This window comes from Oncorhynchus mykiss, chromosome 16 (assembly GCF_057628025.1).
Source record: "Oncorhynchus mykiss isolate SJ-2025 chromosome 16, ASM5762802v1, whole genome shotgun sequence".
NCBI lineage: Eukaryota > Metazoa > Chordata > Actinopteri > Salmoniformes > Salmonidae > Oncorhynchus > Oncorhynchus mykiss.
In genome coordinates, this window is record NC_143037.1 from 3639543 (window position 1) to 3662239 (window position 22697).

Here is a 22697-nt window from a genome sequence, read left to right on the forward strand (position 1 = left end):
TGCTACGTTACAAACCTATTCTAAAATGGATAAAAAAATATATATATTCTCATCAATCTACACACAATACCCCATAATGACATGACAATACCCCATAATGACATCACAATACCCCATAATGACAAAACAAAAAACAGGTGGTGAATTGTTAAAACAGAACGTTTTCAGACCCTTTACTCAGTACTTTGTTGAAGCACCTTTGTTGGCAGAGATAACAGCATCGAGTCTTCTTGGGCATGACGCTACAAGCTTGGCACACCTGTATTTGGGGAGTTTCACCCATTCTTTTCTGCAGATCCTCTCAAGCTCTGTCGTGTTGTATGGGGAACGTCGCTGCACAGCTATTTTCAGGTCTAAAGAGATGTTAGATCGAGTTCAAGTCCGGGCGTTCAGAGGCTTGTACCAAAGCCACTCCTACCTTGTCTTGGCTGAGTGCTTAGAGTCATTGTCCTGTTGGAAGGTGAACCTTTGTCTGAAGTCTTGAGTGCTCTGGAGCAGTTTTTCATCAAGGATCTCTCTGTCCTTTAATCAGTTGATCTTTCCCTTGATCCTGACTATTCTCCCAGTCTCTGCCGCTGAAAAACATCCCCACAGCATGATGCTGCCAACACCATGCTTCACCGTAGAGATGGTGCCAGGTTTCCTTCAGACTTGACGCTTGGCATTCAGGCCAAAGATTTCAATCTTGGTTTCATCAGACCGAAGAATCTTGTTTCTCATGGTCTGAGATTCTTTAGGTGCCTTTTGGTAAACTCCAAGTGGGCTGTCATGTACCTTTTACCACTCCACCATAAAGGTCTGATTGGTGGAGTGCTGCAGAAATGGTTGTCCTTCTGGAAGGTTCTCCCATCTTCGCTGATGAACTCTGGAGTCCTGTCAGAGTGACCATCGGGTTCTTGGTCACCTCCCTGACCAAGTCCCTTCTCCCCAGGCGGCCAGATCTAGCAAGAGTCTAGGTGGTCCAAACTTCATCCATTTAAGAATGATGGAGGCCACTGTGTTCCCGGGGACCTTCAATGCTGCAGAAATGTTTTGGTTCCCTTCCTTAGATCTGTGCCTCGACACAATCCTGTCTGGGAGCTCTAAGGACAATTCCTTCAACCTCATGGCTTGGTTTTGCTTTTACATGCACTGTCAACTGTGCCATTACAAATCATGTCCAATCCATTGAATTTATGACAGGTGGACTCCAATCAAGTTGTGAAAACATCTCAAGGATGATCAATGGAAACAGGATGCACCTGAGCTTAATTTTGAGTCTCATAGCAAAAGGTCTGAATACTGATGTAAATAACGTATTTCTGTTTTAGTTTTTAATACATTTGCCAAAATCTCTTAAAACCTGTTTTCACTTTGTCCTTATGGGGTATTAGAACAAGGTTGTAGGTTAACAAAATGGGGTCTGAATGCACTTTATATATATCCACTGCCCTTATTGGTAATATCTTTTTGTTGACAACCTGTTGACTACCTGTCGACTAAACCAACTCCTCTACCTGTCCCCCAGGTACATCTATTGTGACGAGATAGACCTGAGTGCTGACACAGTGCTGGCCACGCTCTACGCTGCTAAGAAGTACATTGTGCCTCACCTGGCCAGAGCCTGTGTTAACTTCCTAGAGACCAGCCTGTCCGCTAAGAATGCCTGCGTCCTGCTGTCACAGAGCTGTCTGTTCGAAGAGCCCGAACTCACACAACGCTGCTGGGAGGTGAGTGATGTATACGGGGTCACACTTTATTTGGTTACTCCGGTTCTGTTACTAAGGTTAGGGTTAGAAAAAGGGTTAAGTTTATGGTTTGGATAAGGGTTTAGGTTAGGGTTAGAATAAGAATTAGGGATAGGGTAAGAATAAGGATTTAGGGTTAGAATAAGGGTTAGGGATAGGTTTAGAATAAGGGTTAGGTTTATGGTTAGGATAAGGGTTTAGGGTTAGGGATAGGATAAGTGTTACGGTGCGTGAATGAGGACCCAAAAGCGAATCAACTTAAACAGAGCTTCTTTAATTACCAAACATAGGTAGGCTCAGATGGACCGGCAGATTCCGACAGGACAGGACAAGGTTACAGCAAACATGACGACAGTCTGGTTCAGGCATGAATGACACAAACAAACAAGAATCCGACAAGGACAGGAGCAGAAACAGAGAGAGATATAGGGACCTAATCAGAGGGAAAAAAGGGAACAGGTGGGGAACGGGGTGAATGGGTAGTTAGAGGAGACAAGGGACAGCTGGGGGAAAGCGGGGGAGAAAAGGTAACCTAACACGACCAGCAGAGGGAGACAGGGTGAAGGGAAAGGACAGAGACAAGACAACATGACAGTACCCCCCCACTCACCGAGCGCCTCCTGGCGCACTCGAGGAGGAAACCTGGCGGCCACGGAGGAAATCATCAATCAGCGCACGGTCCAGCACGTCCCGAGAGGGAACCCAACTCCTCTCCTCAGGACCGTACCCCTCCCAGTCAACTAGGTACTGATGACCACGGCCCCGAGGACGCATGTCCAAGATCTTACGGACCCTGTAGATAGGTGCGCCCTCGACAAGGATGGGGGGGGGGGGGGGAAGACGAGCGGGGGCGCGAAGAACGGGCTTAACACAGGAGACATGGAAGACCGGGTGGACGCGACGAAGATATCGCGGAAGAAGAAGTCGCACTGCGACAGGATTAATGACCTGAGAGATACGGAATGGACCAATGAACCGCGGGGTCAACTTGCGAGAAGCCGTCTTAAGGGGAAGGTTCTGAGTGGAGAGCCAAACTCTCTGACCGCGACAATACCTAGGGCTCTTAGTTCTACGCTTATTAGCAGCTCTCACAGTCTGCGCCCTATAACGGCAAAGAGCAGACCTGACCCTCTTCCAGGTGCGCTCGCAACGTTGGACAAAAGCCTGAGCGGAGGGGACGCTGGACTCGGCGAACTGAGATGAGAACAACGGAGGCTGGTACCCGAGGCTACTCTGAAAAGGAGATAGCCCGGTCGCAGACGAAGGAAGCGAGTTGTGGGCGTATTCTGCCCAGGGGAGCTGTTCTGACCAAGACGCAGGGTTGCGAAAAGAAAGACTGCGTAAGATGCGACCAATAGTCTGATTGGCCCGTTCTGCTTGACCGTTAGACTGGGGGTGAAAGCCGGAAGAGAGACTGACGGAAGCCCCAATCAAACGGCAAAACTCCCTCCAAAATTGAGACGTGAATTGCGGACCTCTGTCCGAAACGACGTCTGACGGAAGGCCATGAATTCTGAAAACATTCTCGATGATGATTTGTGCCGTCTCTTTAGCAGAAGGAAGCTTAGCAAGGGGAATGAAATGAGCCGCCTTAGAGAACCTATCGACAACCGTAAGAATAACAGTCTTCCCCGCTGACGAAGGCAGTCCGGTGACAAAATCTAAGGCGATGTGAGACCACGGTCGAGAGGGAATAGGAAGCGGCCTGAGACGGCCGGCAGGAGGAGAGTTACCGGACTTAGTCTGCGCGCAGACCGAACAAGCAGCCACGAAACGACGCGTGTCATGCTCCCGGGTGGGCCACCAGAAACGCTGGCGAATGGAAGCAAGCGTACCCCGAACGCCAGGGTGGCCGGCTAACTTGGCAGAGTGAGCCCACTGAAGAACGGCCAGACGAGTAGGAACGGGAACGAAAAGAAGGTTCCTAGGACAAGCGCGCGGCGACGGAGTTTGAGTGAGTGCTTGCTTTACCTGCCTCTCAATTCCCCAGACAGTCAACCCGACAACACGCCCCTCAGGGAGAATCCCCTCGGGGTCAGTGGAGGCTACTGAAGAACTGAAGAGACGAGACAAAGCATCAGGCTTGGTGTTCTTAGAGCCCGGACGATAAGAAATCACGAACTCGAAACGAGCGAAAAACAGCGCCCAACGCGCCTGACGCGCATTAAGTCGTTTGGCAGAACGGATGTACTCAAGGTTCCTATGGTCAGTCCAAACGACAAAAGGAACGGTCGCCCCCTCCAACCACTGTCGCCATTCGCCTAGGGCTAACCGGATGGCGAGCAGTTCGCGGTTACCCACATCATAGTTACGTTCCGACGGCGACAGGCGATGAGAAAAATACGCGCATGGGTGGACCTTGTCGTCAGAGAGGGAGCGCTGAGAAAGGATGGCTCCCACTCCCACCTCTGACGCGTCAACCTCGACAACGAACTGTCTAGAGACGTCAGGTGTAACAAGGATAGGAGCGGATGTAAAACGATTCTTGAGGAGATCAAAAGCTCCCTGGGCGGAAACGGACCACTTAAAGCACGTCTTGACAGAAGTAAGGGCTGTGAGAGGAGCTGCCACCTGACCGAAATTACGGATGAAACGACGATAGAAGTTCGCGAAGCCGAGAAAGCGCTGCAGCTCGACGCGTGACTTAGGGACGGGCCAATCAATGACAGCTTGGACCTTAGCGGGATCCATCTTAATGCCTTCAGCGGAAATAACAGAACCGAGAAATGTGACGGAGGAGGCATGAAAAGTGCACTTCTCAGCCTTCACAAAAAGACAATTCTCTAAAAGGCGCTGGAGGACACGTCGAACGTGCTGAACATGAATCTGGAGTGACGGTGAAAAAATCAGGATATCGTCAAGGTAAACGAAAACAAAGATGTTCAGCATGTCTCTCAGGACATCATTGACTAATGCCTGAAAGACAGCTGGAGCGTTAGCGAGGCCGAAAGGAAGAACCCGGTATTCAAAGTGCCCTAACGGAGTGTTAAACGCCGTCTTCCACTCGTCCCCCTCCCTGATGCGCACGAGATGGTAAGCGTTACGAAGGTCCAACTTAGTGAAAAACCTGGCTCCCTGCAGGATCTCGAAGGCTGAAGACATAAGAGGAAGTGGATAACGATTCTTCACTGTTATGTCATTCAGCCCTCGATAATCTATGCAGGGGCGCAGAGACCCGTCCTTCTTCTTGACAAAAAAAAACCCCGCTCCGGCGGGAGAGGAGGAGGGGACTATGGTACCGGCGTCAAGAGCTACAGACAAATAATCTTCGAGAGCCTTACGTTCGGGAGCCGACAGAGAGTATAGTCTACCCCGGGGGGGGGTGGTTCCCGGAAGGAGATCAATACTACAATCATACGACCGGTGTGGAGGAAGAGAGGTGGCCCTGGACCGACTGAACACCGTGCGCAGATCGTGATATTCCTCCGGCACCCCTGTCAAATCACCAGGCTCCTCCTGTGAAGAAGAGACAGAGGAAACAGGAGGGATAGCAGACATTAAACATTTCACATGACAAGAGACGTTCCAGGAGAGGATAGAATTACTAGACCAATTAATGGAAGGATTATGACAAACTAGCCAGGGATGGCCCAAAACAACAGGTGTAAAAGGTGAACGAAAAATTAAAAAAGAAATGGTTTCACTATGATTACCAGAAACAGTGAGGGTTAAAGGTAGCGTCTCACGCTGAATCCTGGGGAGAGGACTACCATCCAGGGCGAACAAGGCCGTGGGCTCCTTTAACTGTCTGAGAGGAATGTCATGTTCCCGAGCCCAGGTCTCGTCCATAAAACAGCCCTCCGCCCCAGAGTCTATTAAGGCACTGCAGGAAGCTGACGAACCGGTCCAGCGTAGATGGACCGACAAGGTAGTGCAGGATCTTGAAGGAGAGACAGGAGTAGTAGCGCTCACCAGTAGCCCTCCGCTTACTGACGAGCTCTGGCCTTTTACTGGACATGAAGTGACAAAATGACCAGCGGAACCGCAATAGAGACAGAGGCGGTTGGTGATTCTCCGTTCCCTCTCCTCAGTCGAGATGCGGATACCTCCCAGCTGCATGGGCTCAGCACCCGAGCCGGCAGAGGAAGATGGTAGTGATGCGGAGAGGGAGGCGACGGAGAGCGCGAGCTCCTTTCCACGAGCTCGGTGACGAAGATCAACCCGTCGCTCAATGCGAATAGCGAGTTCAATCAAGGAATCCACGCTGGAAGGAACCTCCCGGGAGAGAATCTCATCCTTTACCTCTGCGCGGAAACCCTCCAGAAGACGAGCGAGCAAGGCCGGCTCGTTCCAGCCACTGGAGACAGCAAGAGTGCGAAACTCAATAGAGTAGTCTGTTATGGATCGATTGCCTTGACATAGGGAAGACAGGGCCCTGGAAGCCTCCTCCCCAAAAACAGATCGATCAAAAACCCGTATCATCTCCTCCTTAAAGTCTTGATACTGGTTAGTACACTCAGCCCTTGCCTCCCAGATTGCCGTGCCCCACTCACGAGCCCGTCCAATAAGGAGAGATATGACGTAGGCGACACGAGCAGTGCTCCTGGAGTAAGTGTTGGGCTGGAGAGAAAACACAATATCACACTGGGTGAGGAACGAGCGGCATTCAGTGGGCTCCCCAGAGTAACACGGCGGGTTATTGATTCTGGGCTCCGGAGATTCGAAAGCCCTGGAAGTGGCCGGTGGATCGAGGCGGAGATGGTGAACCTGTTCTGTGAGGTTGGAGACTTGGGTGGCCAGGGTCTCAACGGCATGTCGAGCAGCAGACAATTCCTGCTTGTGTCTGCCTAGCATCGCTCCCTGGATCTCGACGGCTGAGTGGAGAGGATCCGAAGTCGCTGGGTCCATTCTTGGTCGGATTCTTCTGTTACGGTGCGTGAATGAGGACCCAAAAGCGAATCAACTTAAACAGAGCTTCTTTAATTACCAAACATAGGTAGGCTCAGATGGACCGGCAGATTCCGACAGGACAGGACAAGGTTACAGCAAACATGACGACAGTCTGGTTCAGGCATGAATGACACAAACAAACAAGAATCCGACAAGGACAGGAGCAGAAACAGAGAGAGATATAGGGACCTAATCAGAGGGAAAAAAGGGAACAGGTGGGGAACGGGGTGAATGGGTAGTTAGAGGAGACAAGGGACAGCTGGGGGAAAGCGGGGGAGAAAAGGTAACCTAACACGACCAGCAGAGGGAGACAGGGTGAAGGGAAAGGACAGAGACAAGACAACATGACAATAAGGGTTTAGGGTTAGGGTTAGGGTTAGAAGAAGGGTTAGGATAAGGGGTTAGGGTTAGAATAAGGGTTAGGGTAAGGGTTAGAATAAGGGTTAGGGTTAAGGTTAGGGTTAGGGTTAGGGTAAGGGTTAAAATAAGGGTTAGGGTTAGGATAAGAGGTTAGGGTTAGGGTAAAGGTTAGGGTTAGAATAAGGGTTAGGGCTAGGTTTAGAATAAGGGTTAAGTTTATGGTTAGGATGAGGGTTTAGGTTAGGGTTAGAATAAGGGTTAAGTTTATGGTTAGGGTTAGAATAAGGGTTACGTTTATGTTTAGGATAAGGGTTTAGGTTAGGGTTAGAATAAGGGTTAAGTTTAGGGTTAGGATAAGGGGTTAGGGATAGGGTTAGGGATAGGATAAGGGTTTAGGGCTAGGGTTAGGGTTAGGATAAGGGTTTAGGGTTAGGGTAAGGGTTAGAATAAGGGTTAGGGTTAGGGTTAGGGTTAAGGTTAGGGTTTGGGTAAAGGTTAGGGTTAGAATAAGGGTTAGGGTTATGTTTTGAATAAGGGTTAAATTTAGGATTAGAACAAGGGTTAGGGTTAGGATTAGAATAAGGGTTAGGGTTAACTCCATCATAAGTCCTTTATACTTGAGTCCTAGTTCAGTGACGAGTCATTTGGCTAAAAGAGGAAATTTGGCCCTTTAGTTATGGCCAAAACGATCTCTGTGTAGAAAATGCAATGAATCATTCCAGACTAGCTACATTCTGCTGTCCACCTCCATCCCACCAGGTTATTGACGCTCAGGCAGAGCTGGCCCTGCGGTCGGAGGGTTTCACTGACATCGATTCCCAGACACTAGAGAGTATCCTCCAGAGAGAGACCCTCAACGCCAAAGAGGAGGTGGTGTTTGAGGCAGCGCTGAGCTGGGCCGAGGCAGAGTGTCAGAGACAGGACCTCACCACCTCCATAGACAACAAGAGAAAGGTATTTCTGATGGTAGATTTTGATGAAATGTATCTGTGGAGTAAAGTACACATACTTGTACTGTCCATAAGTACTTTCGAGTGTATCTGTACTTTACTCAAGTATTTTTATTTTTTATAAATGTTTACTACATTCCTTGAAGAAATACTTTATTTGTATGTTGTATTTATTTATTTCATCTTTAATTAACCAGGTAGGCTAGTTGAGAGCAAGTTCTCATTTTGCAACTGCGACCTGGCCAAGATAAAGCATAGCAGTTCGACACATACAACAGCACAGAGTTACACATGGAGTAAAACAAAACATACAGTCAATAATACAGTAGAAAAATAAGAAAAGAAAAACTCTAATATTCCCTTGCATTTCCCCCGACACGCTAACATACTTGTAGCAAAGCAACGTTTATATGGTTCCAATGAGTACTGTGTTCTATTCAAGGTTCTCGGCAAGGCCGTGTTCCTGATCCGTATCCCCACCATGGCATTGGACGACTTCGCCAATGGTGCCGCCCAGTCGGGCGTCCTGACCCTGAATGAGACAAACGACATCTTCCTGTGGTACACCGCTGCCAGGAAACCGGACCTCCTGTTCGCCAGCCAGCCCCGGAAGGGGTTATCTCCGCAACGCTGCCACCGGTTCCAATCCTGCGCCTACCGCAGCAACCAATGGCGTTACCGAGGGCGGTGCGACAGCATCCAGTTCGCCGTGGACAAACGCGTCTTCATCGCCGGGTTCGGACTCTATGGCTCCAGCTGCGGCTCGGCAGAGTACTCGGCTAAGATCGAGCTCAAGCGCCAAGGCATTCTCCTTGGACATAACCTGAGTAAATACTTCTCTGACGGTTCTAGTAACACGTTCCCCGTGTGGTTTGAGTACCCCGTGCAGATAGAACCCGATACGTTCTACACGGCTTCTGTAGTTCTGGATGGGAACGAGTTGAGTTACTTTGGTCAGGAAGGAATGACAGAGGTGCAGTGTGGGAAGGTGACCTACCAGTTCCAATGTTCGTCAGACAGCACCAATGGGACAGGAGTACAGGGCGGTCAGATACCTGAACTCATTTTCTACGCCTAAAGGAACACAATGAAATGGATATTACCATTACTGACTTTAGTGAAGTAGGGTAAAAGTTGCCCCAAGTCGCTGATGTTGGGTCAGTTTTACATTTGCCCCACTAGTAGTTAAGGTTAGGATTAAGGTAGGGGAAACTGATCCAAGATCTGTACCTAGAGGAAACGTCATCCCGGAGTGACTTTGATGCCCATGGAGATGTGCTTGTTTTTATAGTACTTATTACTGACTTTGGTTTGATGGGTGAAACATGTCCATTGCGAGGACTGAATGAGAATGGATTGATCTAGATGACACTTCCTTTGCGAGTGCTTGGCTGTCACCATTGTGATGACACACTATTCCATTGCTGACTTTGTACGTTCTATAAATATTTGTCTTTTTTTCTCTTTCTTTATATGCGGAATTTTGGAATTTAACAATTCATGATTGAGGATTCCCAGCAAACAGGGGACATCCTGAGGACATTTCCACTAGGTCCCTTAAAAGGGTTTCTGCACAACGTTATCTCACAGACGCTCTGATAACATTCTAAGAACAACGCATGATGGTCCCAATGGAACGTTCACTGGGGGACCTTTTTCTAGTTCCCAGTTGGTCCCGGGGGACGTTTTTAGGACGTTGTGTCATGGTCCTGGTCACGGGGACGTCCCCGAGGATATTTTAAGGACATTCCTGGGACGTTGTGTCATGGTCCCATAGAGGTTTGTTTTGTCACGTGATGGATTGACATGATCGTACAGACTTTTCAACATGACCCCACCTAGAATTTGGACTCACAACCGCTGGATATGCAGTATGCTGTGCCAAAAAGTCTGTAGATTGTCACAAGTCCCTTACACATTCCAGGTGAGGACGTGTGGAATAATCATTTCTGTGTGTGAATAAACGTACACAACGTACTAAATCTACGTCAAAGTGTGTCACGTATGGAAGTTGAAACAACGTACGTTGGAACGTCCCTTTTTGTGTAAGTGTCCCTAAACATTGCCAAAAAAAGTATGAGTTGTAAATGGATCAGTTGATCACCAATCAGGAATAGACAAAATAAACAAGGGTTGATGTGTAATGGGGGGACCGTCTCTTTCTGACCATCATGAACAAGCCGGGAACTAGACAAAACCTCCAGGGGACCATGACACAAAGTCCTGACCACTTTATGGGGACCATTTCAAGACGTCCTGAGGACGTCCTAAGACCTTAATTTTGTTTGCCCGGGTTTACTTTTGGTACTGTGGATGGTCAGCTGTTTGTTCAACGAGTTCTTCGCCTCAAACGGACTCCTTCACCTCAAATAACTATAAATAACTACAAATAACAAATAACAACAGACATCTCACTGGAACGGATCATCATTGGATTAGATAACAGGAATTCAGATTAAAAAAGGAATTGACTCCGTGTGAAGGAGTTTTTTTTCTCTCCAATTTCTCACCACTGTTAGGAATCGTGAATCTATTATTTTTTTTAAATCAACTCCCAGCCCCAATGTGTGTATGCACTGTATATAGTGTAATATATAGCTCAGAGGGTATCTTATGACTAATATGCTATATGTTTCCTATTTCGATGCTTGCACATGATGCACATGATATACACAGAACAGCAATACTTCACTGCCTAATATATTCTATGAATTGATTGATTGACGTTACGCACGCCTCTGTGAAGACGGAACGCAACACCCTGCTACGACTCAATTGATTGATCGCTCTCTGTTTTAGCCAATGAATTGCACTTCACAAAGCACCACCCCCCCCCCCCCCCCCCCCCCCCCCACACACATCAATATTTATATTTTAGAACTGGTGACAATTAAGAGACAATGTTGATATTGAAACACCAAACACTTACTCGCGTAGCCCTACGGTTACAGGTATGTGAGAAATAATGTATTTGTAAAGAAGATATGTCACAAAAAGAGACAGACGGCAAAACTGCAATGGTTCAATGTCACTATTTTGACAAGTTATCAACGTATTAAATATATCAGTTAAAAAAAACAAAAGAGTTACCATTGTAAGAGCCGTTGTTGATTATTATTGTTATTTTGTTTACTTTGATATGAGGCAGCCTTTTATTTTGCTACTGGGACTGGTTACTGTCTACTAACTGGAATAGATTCACCTTACTGGGACTGGTTACTGTCTACTAACCACTAACTGGTATAGATTCACTTTACTGGGACTGGTTACTGTCTACTAACTGGTATAGATTCACCTTACTGGGACTGGTAACTGTCTACTAACCACTAACTGGTATAGATTCACCTTACTGGGACTGGTTACTGTCAACTAACTGTTATAGATTCACCTTACTGGGACTGGTAACTGTCTACTAACCACTAACTGGTATAGATTCACCTTACTGGGACTGGTTACTGTCTATTAACTGGTATAGATTCACCTTACTGGGACTGGTAACTGTCTACTAACCACTAACTGGTATAGATTCACCTTACTGGGACTGGTTACTGTCTACTAACCACTAACTGGTATAGATTCACTTTACTGGGACTGGTTACTGTCTACTAACTGGTATAGATTCACCTTACTGGGACTGGTAACTGTCTACTAACCACTAACTGGTATAGATTCACCTTACTGGGACTGGTTACTATCTACTAACTGGTAGAGATTCACCTTACTGGGACGGGTTACTGTCTACTAACTGGTATAGATTCACCTTACTGGGACTGGTTACTGTCTACTAACTGGTATAGATTCACCTTACTGGGACGGGTTACTGTCTACTAACCACTAACTGGTATAGATTCACCTTACTGGGACTGGTTACTGTCTACTAACTGGTATAGATTCACCTTACTGGGACTGGTCACTGTCTACTAACCACTAACTGGTATAGATTCACCTTACTGGGACTGGTTACTGTCTACTAACTGGTATAGATTCACCTTACTGGTAACTGTCCTTAAACTGCTACAGATTCATCCCTTTCTGTGCATCAGTTGTAGATTGGCAGTTGCCGGATCAAACAGTGAGCACGTGAAGGGGTTAACCTGGGGTGTTGTGGAGTTCCGGAATGCATCATATCATGGTTTTAGCGTATCGGTATCGGAGCAGTAGAGTAGAGGCACTTAAAGAAGTTGCACACAATGGCGTACATTTTTAGCAGAATAATGTTGGCCTTTTGAAATAAACGCTTATAACGCAATTCTTCGTCATTTTGACATGACTGGAGACGTTGATCGTTGTTAACACCACACAAATAATGGAAATGACTAGCTACTTTGACACTGACAAACTGAGAACCTGAGATCAATAAAAACAACCTTGTCTTGAATCTATCAAACAGCTAGGCTACAATACGAGGAGGAAATTATAACTCTAAGCACGCTTTCCAGTTTCACTGATTCTCCCAATGATGGGGAGTTCACTCACTGACGATGAACGATGCACTCCTGCCAAAAGCCTATTTCTCTCTCTCTTTTTTTTTGTAAAACACAATTTGGAAGTTGATCAAATATTTTGGGTGCCTACAGCATAGAGTCTAAGTAAATGATTAAGTGTAACGCTTGAGAGATGAGAGTTCAGGCTTATGTCTTTCGGAGCAGAGAGGGAGAGAGATCATAGAAAGTGAATCTCATTCTATTTATGTGAGAGATACTGGCACGCTTCTCACACAGCCACCGTCACGTGACGGCCACGCGTTGGTCTCAAACATATACTGTGCCCACATAATCTAGTATAGCTGTGGGGCTTACAAATCTGAATTTCTTATAAACCTAATTTTAAAGACATCAATGTACAGCAAAACATTTTTTTTTGGGGGGGGGGGGCAGAACACCCACCATATGCATGCATACTCAGTAGTGGGGCTTACAAGACCCGAATTTCATATACTTTTTAAAGACATCAATGTAGCAGTAGAACAAATAATGTCACAATAATTAGATTTTATATCACAATATCATATACATATATATCATATACTTCCAATAAAATGTGTCAATGCAGGCTACTGCAGAACACAATTGATAACGTACAGGCCTCATGCCTATGATAGTATGAAGTCCATTTTCAGATTAACTTCACAGAACAAGTTTGTAAAGGAAAGAGATATCCCTTCCTTAGTTTTCCAAAACAGCCATTTTCTCGTGAGTCTTCTCCTCCCTTTTTCTCGTTTTTGCTCCTCATTGAAGACGGCATCTGAGACGTTCAGCCTACCTCATTGAAGACGGCATCTGACACGTTCAGCCTACCTCATTGAAGACGGCATCTGACACGTTCAGCCTACCTCATTGAAGACGGCATCTGAGACGTTCAGCCTACCTCATAGAAGACGGCATCTGAGACGTTCAGCCTACCTCATTGAAGACGGCATCTGAGACGTTCAGCCTACCTCATTGAAGACGGCATCTGAGACGTTCAGCCTACCTCATTGAAGACGGCATCTGAGACGTTCAGCCTACCTCATTGAAGACGGCATCTGAGACGTTCAGCCTACCTCATTGAAGACGGCATCTGACACGTTCAGCCTACCTCATTGAAGACGGCATCTGACACGTTCAGCCTACCTCATTGAAGACGGCATCTGAGACATTCAGCCTACCTCATAGAAGACGGCATCTGAGACGTTCAGCCTACCTCATTGAAGACGGCATCTGAGACGTTCAGCCTACCTCATTGAAGACGGCATCTGAGACGTTCAGCCTACCTCATTGAAGACGGCATCTGACACGTTCAGCCTACCTCATTGAAGACGGCATCTGAGACGTTCAGCCTACCTCATTGAAGACGGCATCTGAGACGTTCAGCCTACCTCATTGAAGACGGCATCATACACGTTCAGCCTACCTCATTGAAGACGGCATCTGAGACGTTCAGCCTACCTCATTGAAGACGGCATCTGAGACGTTCAGCCTACCTCATTGAAGACGGCATCTGAGACGTTCAGCCTGCCTCATTGAAGACGCCATCTGAGACATTCAGCCTACCTCATTGAAGACGGCATCTGAGACGTTCAGCCTACCTCATTGAAGACGGCATCTGAGACGTTCAGCCTACCTCATTGAAGACGGCATCTGACACGTTCAGCCTACCTCATTGAAGACGGCATCTGAGACGTTCAGCCTACCTCATTGAAGACGGCATCTGACACGTTCAGCCTACCTCATTGAAGACGGCATCTGAGACGTTCAGCCTACCTCATTGAAGACGGCATCTGAGACGTTCAGCCTACCTCATTGAAGACGGCATCTGAGACGTTCAGCCTACCTTATTGAAGACGGCATCTGACACGTTCAGCCTACCTCATAGAAGACGGCATCTGAGACGTTCAGCCTACCTCATTGAAGACGCCATCTGAGACGTTCAGCCTACCTCATTGAAGACGGCATCTGACACGTTCAGCCTACCTCATAGAAGACGGCATCTGAGACGTTCAGCCTACCTCATTGAAGACGCCATCTGACACGTTCAGGCTACCTCATTGAAGACGGCATCTGAGACGTTCAGCCTACCTCATTGAAGACGGCATCTGAGACGTTCAGCCTACCTCATTGAAGACTGCATCTGAGACGTCTGTGTTCTTTAACAAACCATGACTTCACGTAGAGTACCAGGATGAATTTGGTCCGGGGTTGAGTCAACAAGGTTCAGAAACAGTAGCCCTGATATGGTGGAGGTATTGAGGTGCAGGTTCAGGAGCCAATCAGATTCATTTTAGAAAAATCCTGCTGGCATTCTGAACTGGAGATGGGGAAGGTGCTGACCGCCAGATCTTTAAGTCCATCTCGAATCTCTCCTTTATCTTTACCATCAGTGTTCCTGTACTGTCTGCAGATCTGTATTTGGACAGTAAATCCAAACCAGACAGATTCTATCTCTGTTTCTCCGTAGAGTGCTCCTCCTATTGCGCCTAAAGCACCTTCAGCACCTCTATGAACTGGTTGTATCCTGTATTGTCCTCTGCCCGACCTCCTTGAGAGAACATTCTAGCCTCCATGTTTTTCACCAAGCTATTGAAAAAACCCTTCTGAATGAGGACACTGTCTCTGTGTCTTCCACCATTCAGTTTGACGCCCTGGAAAAAGTTCTCCTGAATCCCTCTCTGGCTGAGTTGTGTGTGTGTCAGCCTGGCTGCTCTGACACGGCACTGAACACCCTTCCTTGGTGAATGCCCTGTGTGCAGAAAAAATTGTGCAGTTTCACTTTTGAAGCTTGAGTGACAATTCAGATAGTTGCTGAAGTGCATCACACAAACAGTGGCTTGAGAAAGTATTCACCCCTTGGCATTTTTCCTATTTTGTTGACTTACAATCTGGAAATAAAATATATTTTTTGGGGGGGTTTGTATCATTTGATTTACACACAGTGCATACCACTTGGGGAATGTCTCCATAAGCTTGGCACATGTAGCCACTGGAATTTTTGCCAATTCTTCAAGGCAAAACTGCTCCAGCTCCTTCAAGTTGGATGGGTTCATCTCAATTAGATTGAAGTCTGGGCTTTGTCTAGGCTATTCCAATACATTTAAATGTTTCCTCTTAAACCACTCGTGTGTTGCTTTAACAGTATGCCTAGGGTCATTGTCTTGCTGGAAGGTGAACCTCCTACCCAGTCTCAAATCTCTGGAAGACTGAAACAGGTTTCCCTCAAGAATTTCCCTATATTTAGCACCATCCATCATTCCTTCAATTCTGACTAGTTTCCCAGTCCCTGCCGATGAAAAACATCCTCACAGCATGATGCTGCCACCACCATGCTTCACTGTGGGGATGGTGTTCTCGGGGTGATGAGAGGTCTTGTGTTTGTGCCAGAGATTTTCCTTGATGGCCAGCATTTTCCTTGATGGCCAAAAAGTTCAATTTTAGTCTCATCTGACCACAGTAGCTTATTCCATATGTTTGGGGAGTCTCCAACATGTCTTTTGGCAAACACCAAACCTGTTTTCTTATTTTTTTATTTAAGTAATTTAATAAGCTTTTTTTCTGGCCACTCTTCCGTAAAGCCATCCCTGTGGACTTTGTGGCTTAAAGTGGTCCTATGAACAGATACTCCAATCTCCGCTGTGGAGCTTTGCAGCTCTTTCAGGGTTATCTTTGGTCTCTTTGTTGCCTCTCTGATTAATGCCCTCCTTGTGTGGTCTGTGAGTTTTGGTGGGCGGCCCTCACTTGGCAGGTTTGTTGTGGTGTCATATTCTTTCCATTTTTAAATAACGGATTTAATGGTGCTCCATGGGATGTTCAAAGTTTGATATTTTATTACAACCCAACCCTGATCTGTACTTCTCCAAAACTTTGTTCCTGACCTGTTTGGAGAGCTCCTTAGTCTACATGGTGCCGCTTGCTTAGTGGTGTTGCAGACTCTGGGGCCTTACAGAACAGGTATACTGAGATCATGTGACAGATCATGTGACACTTAGATTGCACACAGGTGGACTTTATTTAACTAATGTATTTAATTTAACTAATTATGTGACCTTTGAAGGTAATTGGTTGCACCATATCTTATTTACTGGCTTCAGAGCAAAGGGGGTGAATACCTATGCATGCACCACTTTTCCGTTTTGAATTTTTTAGAATTTTTTGAAACAAGTACTTTTTTTAATTTCACTTCACCAATTTGGACTATTCTGTGTATGTCCGTTACATGAAATCCAAATAAAAACATATTTAAATTACAGGTTGCGATGCAACAAATTACGAAAACGTCAAGGGGGATGAATACTTCTGCAAGGCACTGCAGGGTCTAGATTGTTAACAAATGCATGCGAGGATATGCTCATGGCGAGGATATGCTCATGGCCCAGGCCACTATAACTCTGATCGGTCTCGCTGTTTCTTAAGGCATCCTCAGCTGCTGTGGTGAAATGCTATAGAAGAGTCGGGTCATTTTTCCACACAGACTCTACAGTTTTAAAACTGGATGCCACCCATTTAGTGTCCAAGATCCTGCCGATTTTGCACAGCTGAATGCCTGGCTGATTTTGGGAGAACACTGTACTATTCTTTCAAATAGTTTTCGCTCCATTTCGGATTACATTTGTATCTGTATGTTGGAGCAAGCAACATTGAAATGGAGAATACTCTCCAAGTCAAATCCATTTAACTCATGACAAAACCGTGAGCGGGTCTGTGACGTTTAGCTTCCTTGCAAGCTTCGGAAGAGTCTGGCTGTAGTGTCTAATGCTTTTTATTTTGAGCGTTAAACAATGCTTGCTGCTGCTAAACGGGCTGGTCTGCTGGTTTGCGCATGTTCAAAAACCTTTTATCTGAGGGCTCTTTGTCTCTTTTTTTTATGTTGGAGGCAGAGGATTTTACTACATGTTCTACCCACTCTTTGGCTAGTTTCATCCTTCCAGTATTTCCAGGTCCAAATGCCCTACATTTCTGCATGTTGGATAGGTAATCTTAGAATTTTGCTTGACAAGCCAGGGGTTATAAATTTGCCTGGTCTTGCACCTGCTCTGGGCACCACACCTGCTCTGGTGCGCAGCCTTGGCACCACTCCTCCAAGCTGGATAACCACTTTAGCCTGGACCCTCCAGAGTGCAGGCACAGGTTGAACCGGGCTGTGGGTAAGCACTGGAGCTCTGGTGCATACCACTCGCACCTCTCCTTTAGGCTCAATGCCCACTTTTGCCCAGCACGGGCGGAGCGCAGGCATAGGGCGCAATGCACCCTCCCAGCGCCCCGGAGACACAGCACACGGTGCCGGAGCAGACCCTGGGCCAAAATGACGTACCGGAGAACAAACACGCTGGGCTGGCACAATACGCCCTGGCTGGATGCCCACTCTCTCTCGCATGGCACTTACGGGGGGCTGGGATGTAGCGCACCAGTGCTAAGAACGTACACTGGAGACACCGTGCGCTTGACTGCATAACACGGTGCCTGACCAGTATGACGCCCTCCACGGTAAGCACGGGGAGGTGGCTCAGCTCTCCAACGTGACTCTGCTACACCCCCTGTGTCCCTCCCCCAATTTTTTGTGGGGGCTGCCTCTCGTGCCTGTTGCGCTACTGTGCTAACTCCTCATAATGCTGCCGCTCTGCTTTGGCTGCCTCCAGCTCTTCCCTGGGTTGGCGATATTCCCCATCCTGTACCCAGGGTCCCTTTCCGCCCAAAATCTCCTCCCATGTCCAGGAGTCCAGAACCCTCTGCTCCTGGTTACCACGCTGCTTGGTCCGGTTTGGGTGGGTGATTCTGTAACGGTTTTCGTCCTTCTCTTCAGTAGGAAGGATCGGACCAAAACACAGCGTGGTAAGTGTTAGCCATCTTTTTAATTAAAACTGAACACTACACAAAATGAAAATTTAAACAGTTCTGTATGGAAAACACAGACACAGAAAACAATCACCCACAACCAAACTGGGGAAAACAGGCTACCTAAGTATGATTCTCAATCAGAGACAACGATCAACAGCTGCCTCTGATTGAGAACCATACCAGGCCAAACACAGAATTACAACATAGGAAAAATAACATAGACTACACACCCCAACTCACGCCCTGACCAAACTAACACAAAGACATAATAAAGGAACTAAGGTCAGAACGTGACACTAATGTACTAATAAGAGAACAGATCTGAAATCAGTGTGGAAGGATTAGGATGATTGCACAGAAGGATCACCACACTTTTACATTACTGTTTTTCTGGGATGTGGGAGAAAAAACAGAAGGCAACTGGATTTAAATATGATCGCTTTTTGTTGTTGTATGTTTACAGTGCAAACAGTGAACAATTTGTATAAACAATGCCGTGTGAGGTACCGAAGTTAGGCAAATAGGTGCCGGAACGAACAAGATTCAAATCTGAGAGGTGCTGGATCCTGTTCTGGAAGGATCTGGCACAAATTAACTTCATTAGAATTCTGGTTTTTGTCTGGAATTTCGGATGACTGACTTGCTCAAAATAAACTGCCTGTTACTCTGCCCAGAAGCTAGGATAGCATAGCATTGGATAGGAAATACTATGAAGTTTCTTATTAAACTGTAAAAAATAATGTCTGTGCGTATAACACAACTGATATGATAGGTGAAAACCTAAGGAAAATCCATCCGGAATTATTTGTTTTTGAGGTCACAGGCCATTTCAATGCTTGCCTATGGGATACATAAATAGATAGGACCCAGATTGCAGTTCCTATGGCTTCCACTCGATGTCAACAGTCTTTAGAAAGGGTTTCAGGCTTGTTATTTAAAAAAATGAGCAAGTAGTTTGGAAAAAACTACAACATGTCTCTCATTGGAAATGTAGTCTTGTTGGCGCGTGAATGATGTGCGCGCTCTTCGTTATTTATCTTCCCTATTGAACATACTATTCTCCGTCTGAAATATTATAATTTATTTACAAAATAGAGTACCTGAGGATTAATTAGAAACATCGTTTGACTTGTTTGGACGAACTTTACTGGAAACTTTTTGGATTTGTTTGTATGGATGTTGAACGAGTAGATTACTGAATCAAGTGGGCCAACTAAACTTTTTGGGTTATAAAGAAGGACTTTATCGAACAAAACAACCATTCATTGTGTAACTGAGACTTTTGGGATTACAAACAGAGGAAGATCTTCAACGGTAAGTGATTTATTTAATCGCTATTTGTGATTTTGTGACACCTGTGCTCGTTGAAAAAGTATTTTGGTTTGGGGCACTGTCCTCAGATAATGGAATGCTTTCGCTGTAAAGCTTTCTTGAAATCTGACAATGCGGTTAGATTAACAAGAAGATAAGCTTTTAAATTATGTATGAAACGTGAATTTTCATGAATGTTTAATATTACCATTTTTGTATTTTGAAGTTTGCTCTCTGCAATTTCACCGGATGTTGTTGTAGGTGTCCAGCAAGCGGTTCATGCGGCCAAATTTAAGCAATAACCTTTCTGTGACTGGTTTAGATTTAACTGGTATAGATTCACCTTTCTGTGACTGGTTTCTGTCCACGAACCTCTAAAGATTCACCTTACTGGGAATGGTTACTGTCTACTAACTGGTATAGATTCACCTTACTGGGACTGGTTACTGTCCACTAACTGGTATAGATTCACCTTACTGGGACTGGTTAATGTCTACTAACTGGTATAGATTCACCTTACTGGGACTGGTTACTGTCTACTAACCACTAACTGGTATAGATTCACCTTACTGGGACAGGTTACTATCCAGTAATAGCAGCCAGCAAATGAAACTGGGCATTTTGGTGATAGAAGCTCAACACACAGCTAGGTCATGTCTTAGGAAGTTTCTTTTTGTAAAAAAAAAACTTGTCTAAGGTCCTAGCTGTGTGTGAAATCTGGTGCTTATTTCAAAATTCCTGTTTCCCTTGAATCAGACACTTAGCCCACTGTAAGGGAATATAGAATAAATTTGGCTCACAAACTTTTACAGATGCAAAATCGAGAGCATCCTGTCGGGCTGTATCACCGCCTGGTACGGCAACTGCTCCACCCACAACCGTAAGGCTCTCCAGAGGTTAGTGAGGTCTGCCCAACGCATTACCGTGGGCAAACTACCTGCCCTCCAGGACACCTACACCACTCGATGTCACAGGAAGGCCATAAAGATCATCAAGGACATCAACCACCCGAGCCACTGCCTGTTCACCCCGCTATCATCCAGAAGGCGAGGTCAGTACAGGTGCATCAAAGCTGGGACCGAGAGACTGAAAAACAGCTTCTATCTCAAGGCCATCAGACTGTTAAACAGCCATCACTAACATTGAGTGGCTGCTGCCAACATACTGACTCAACAACAGCCACTTTAATAATGGTGTAATACATGTATCACTAGCCACTTTAAACAATGCCACTTTATATATTGTTTACACACCCTACATGACTCTTACATTACTCTCATATTCTTATTGATTCCTTTAAACGTGTGTGTATATAGGTAGTTGTTGTGAAATTGTTAGGTTAGATTACATGTTAGATATGCATGATCGGAACTAGAAGCACAAACATTTCGCTACATTCACATCAACATCTGCTAACCATGTGTATGTGACAAATAAAATATGATTTGATTTAATTAGATGATGATGACGATGATGATGATGACGATGTTGATGATAATGATGAAGAAGATGATAACGATGACGAAGATGATGATGACGATTATGACGGTGACGGTGACGATGACGATGAAGATGATGAAGATGATGATGATGATGATGAAGAAGAAGATGATGATGATGACGATGATGATGACGACGACGATGATGATGATGATGATGATGGCGATGATGAAGATTATGATGAGGATGATGATGATGATGGTGCTGATGATGATGATGGTGATGACGGTGATGATGATGATGATGATGATGATGATGATGATGATGATGAAGGTGGCAGGGAGACAGAGATTCTCTCCTATTTGAATGCTTGTGTTTGTTGTTCATGCTTTTTTTTTATAGTGCTAAGAGATGTATGCAAGTGTTTGATTGTGAAATAAACCAAACAAGTGGTTCTTTAGATAATGTGTTGGTTGTGTTGTCGATAATGTGTTGGTTGTGTTGTCGATAATGTGTTGGTTGTGTTGTCGATAATGTGTTGGTTGTGTTGTCGATAATGTGTTGGTTGTGTTGTCGATAATTGTGTTGGTAGTGCAATCATCCTTGTTGTTTAATAATATGACAATTGATGGGGTTTTCTGCTATTCAGGTAGTACATTGCTTTGGTTTATGCTAATGTAAATCTGCAATCTGGGATCTGCTAGTTTATCCAGTGGTAACTTTAGCTGTACAACAAAACAAGTGGTGCTGTTGAAATTTGACTGAAAAACACTGATTGTAGCTTTAAAATGTGAACAGATCTCATAGATCTAAAATGACAGAAACATCTCCAGCCATATTCCCCTCAATAGTTTCCCCCAGTGGATTCGGTTTCACTCTGACTGGTTCACTATTTGACCCCTTCCGTTTCGTTCTGACGTGTCTCTGTTATCGCAATGGACGGCAGACCCAGTGGGAACTGACTAAAAGGTTGTGTCCCAAAATGCACCCTATCCCCTTTACATAGGGATCTGGTCAAAAGTAGTGCACTATGGGGAATAGGGTGCCATTCTGGACTCTAGAAACAGTTTAGGGTGAGAGACACTCTTGAAAAACACTTCCCTTGCATGAGAAAAAGCAGGGGTGTAGTATGTACTTCAGAGACGAGCAGAAAGTGGAGATAAAAACGGGTTCTCTCTAGGGAGTGATTGTCTCACTGCCTGAGGAGAATTCAAAACATACAGGTCATTAACTAGTAATAGTAGGGTGATTTGTGTGTTTCTGTATTGAGTTAGAAAGTTACAATGATACAGATTGGGCCAACAAAGACAATCTTCAATACTGTTGTATAAAAACCCTCTAAATATGTACTTTTGTACACGGTGCTTCGAGACAGATTTTTTGTGTGAGTAGGTTTACGATGTAAAGATGCATACCAGTTGTCTGTTGTTGTCTGTCAAAACCATGGTTCTAAAGACTCAAACATGTAAACGAGAGACCTTTCCAAACCCTTGACACAATACTATTTGTACCTGGGTCCAGTACTGTAAACTCTATAACAACATGATGATGGTAATACCTCCTGAGGCAGTGTAGCTGCTGGTTGAGTACGAGGACTGTAGTAACGGTATGGCTGCTGGTTGAGTACGAGGACTGTAGTAATGATATAGCTGCTGGTTGAGTACGAGGACTGTAGTAACGATATGGCTGCTGGTTGAGTACGAGGACTGTAG

The 22697-nt window shown here is 45.5% G+C and overlaps 1 protein-coding gene across 1 annotated transcript in view; it reads left to right on the forward strand.

Annotated features, from left to right (window-relative positions):
• btbd3b (BTB domain containing 3b) overlaps positions 1 to 11010 on the forward strand; it is a 40041-nt gene extending 29031 nt beyond the window's left edge. Inside the window, exons 4-6 of the mRNA XM_036945980.2 lie at positions 1508 to 1709; positions 7737 to 7931; positions 8370 to 11010. Coding sequence (XP_036801875.2) covers positions 1508 to 1709; positions 7737 to 7931; positions 8370 to 9005 — 1033 coding nt within the window. The 3' untranslated portion in view covers positions 9006 to 11010. The remainder of the gene's footprint in view (positions 1 to 1507; positions 1710 to 7736; positions 7932 to 8369) is intronic.
• The last annotated feature ends 11687 nt before the right edge of the window (positions 11011 to 22697 follow it).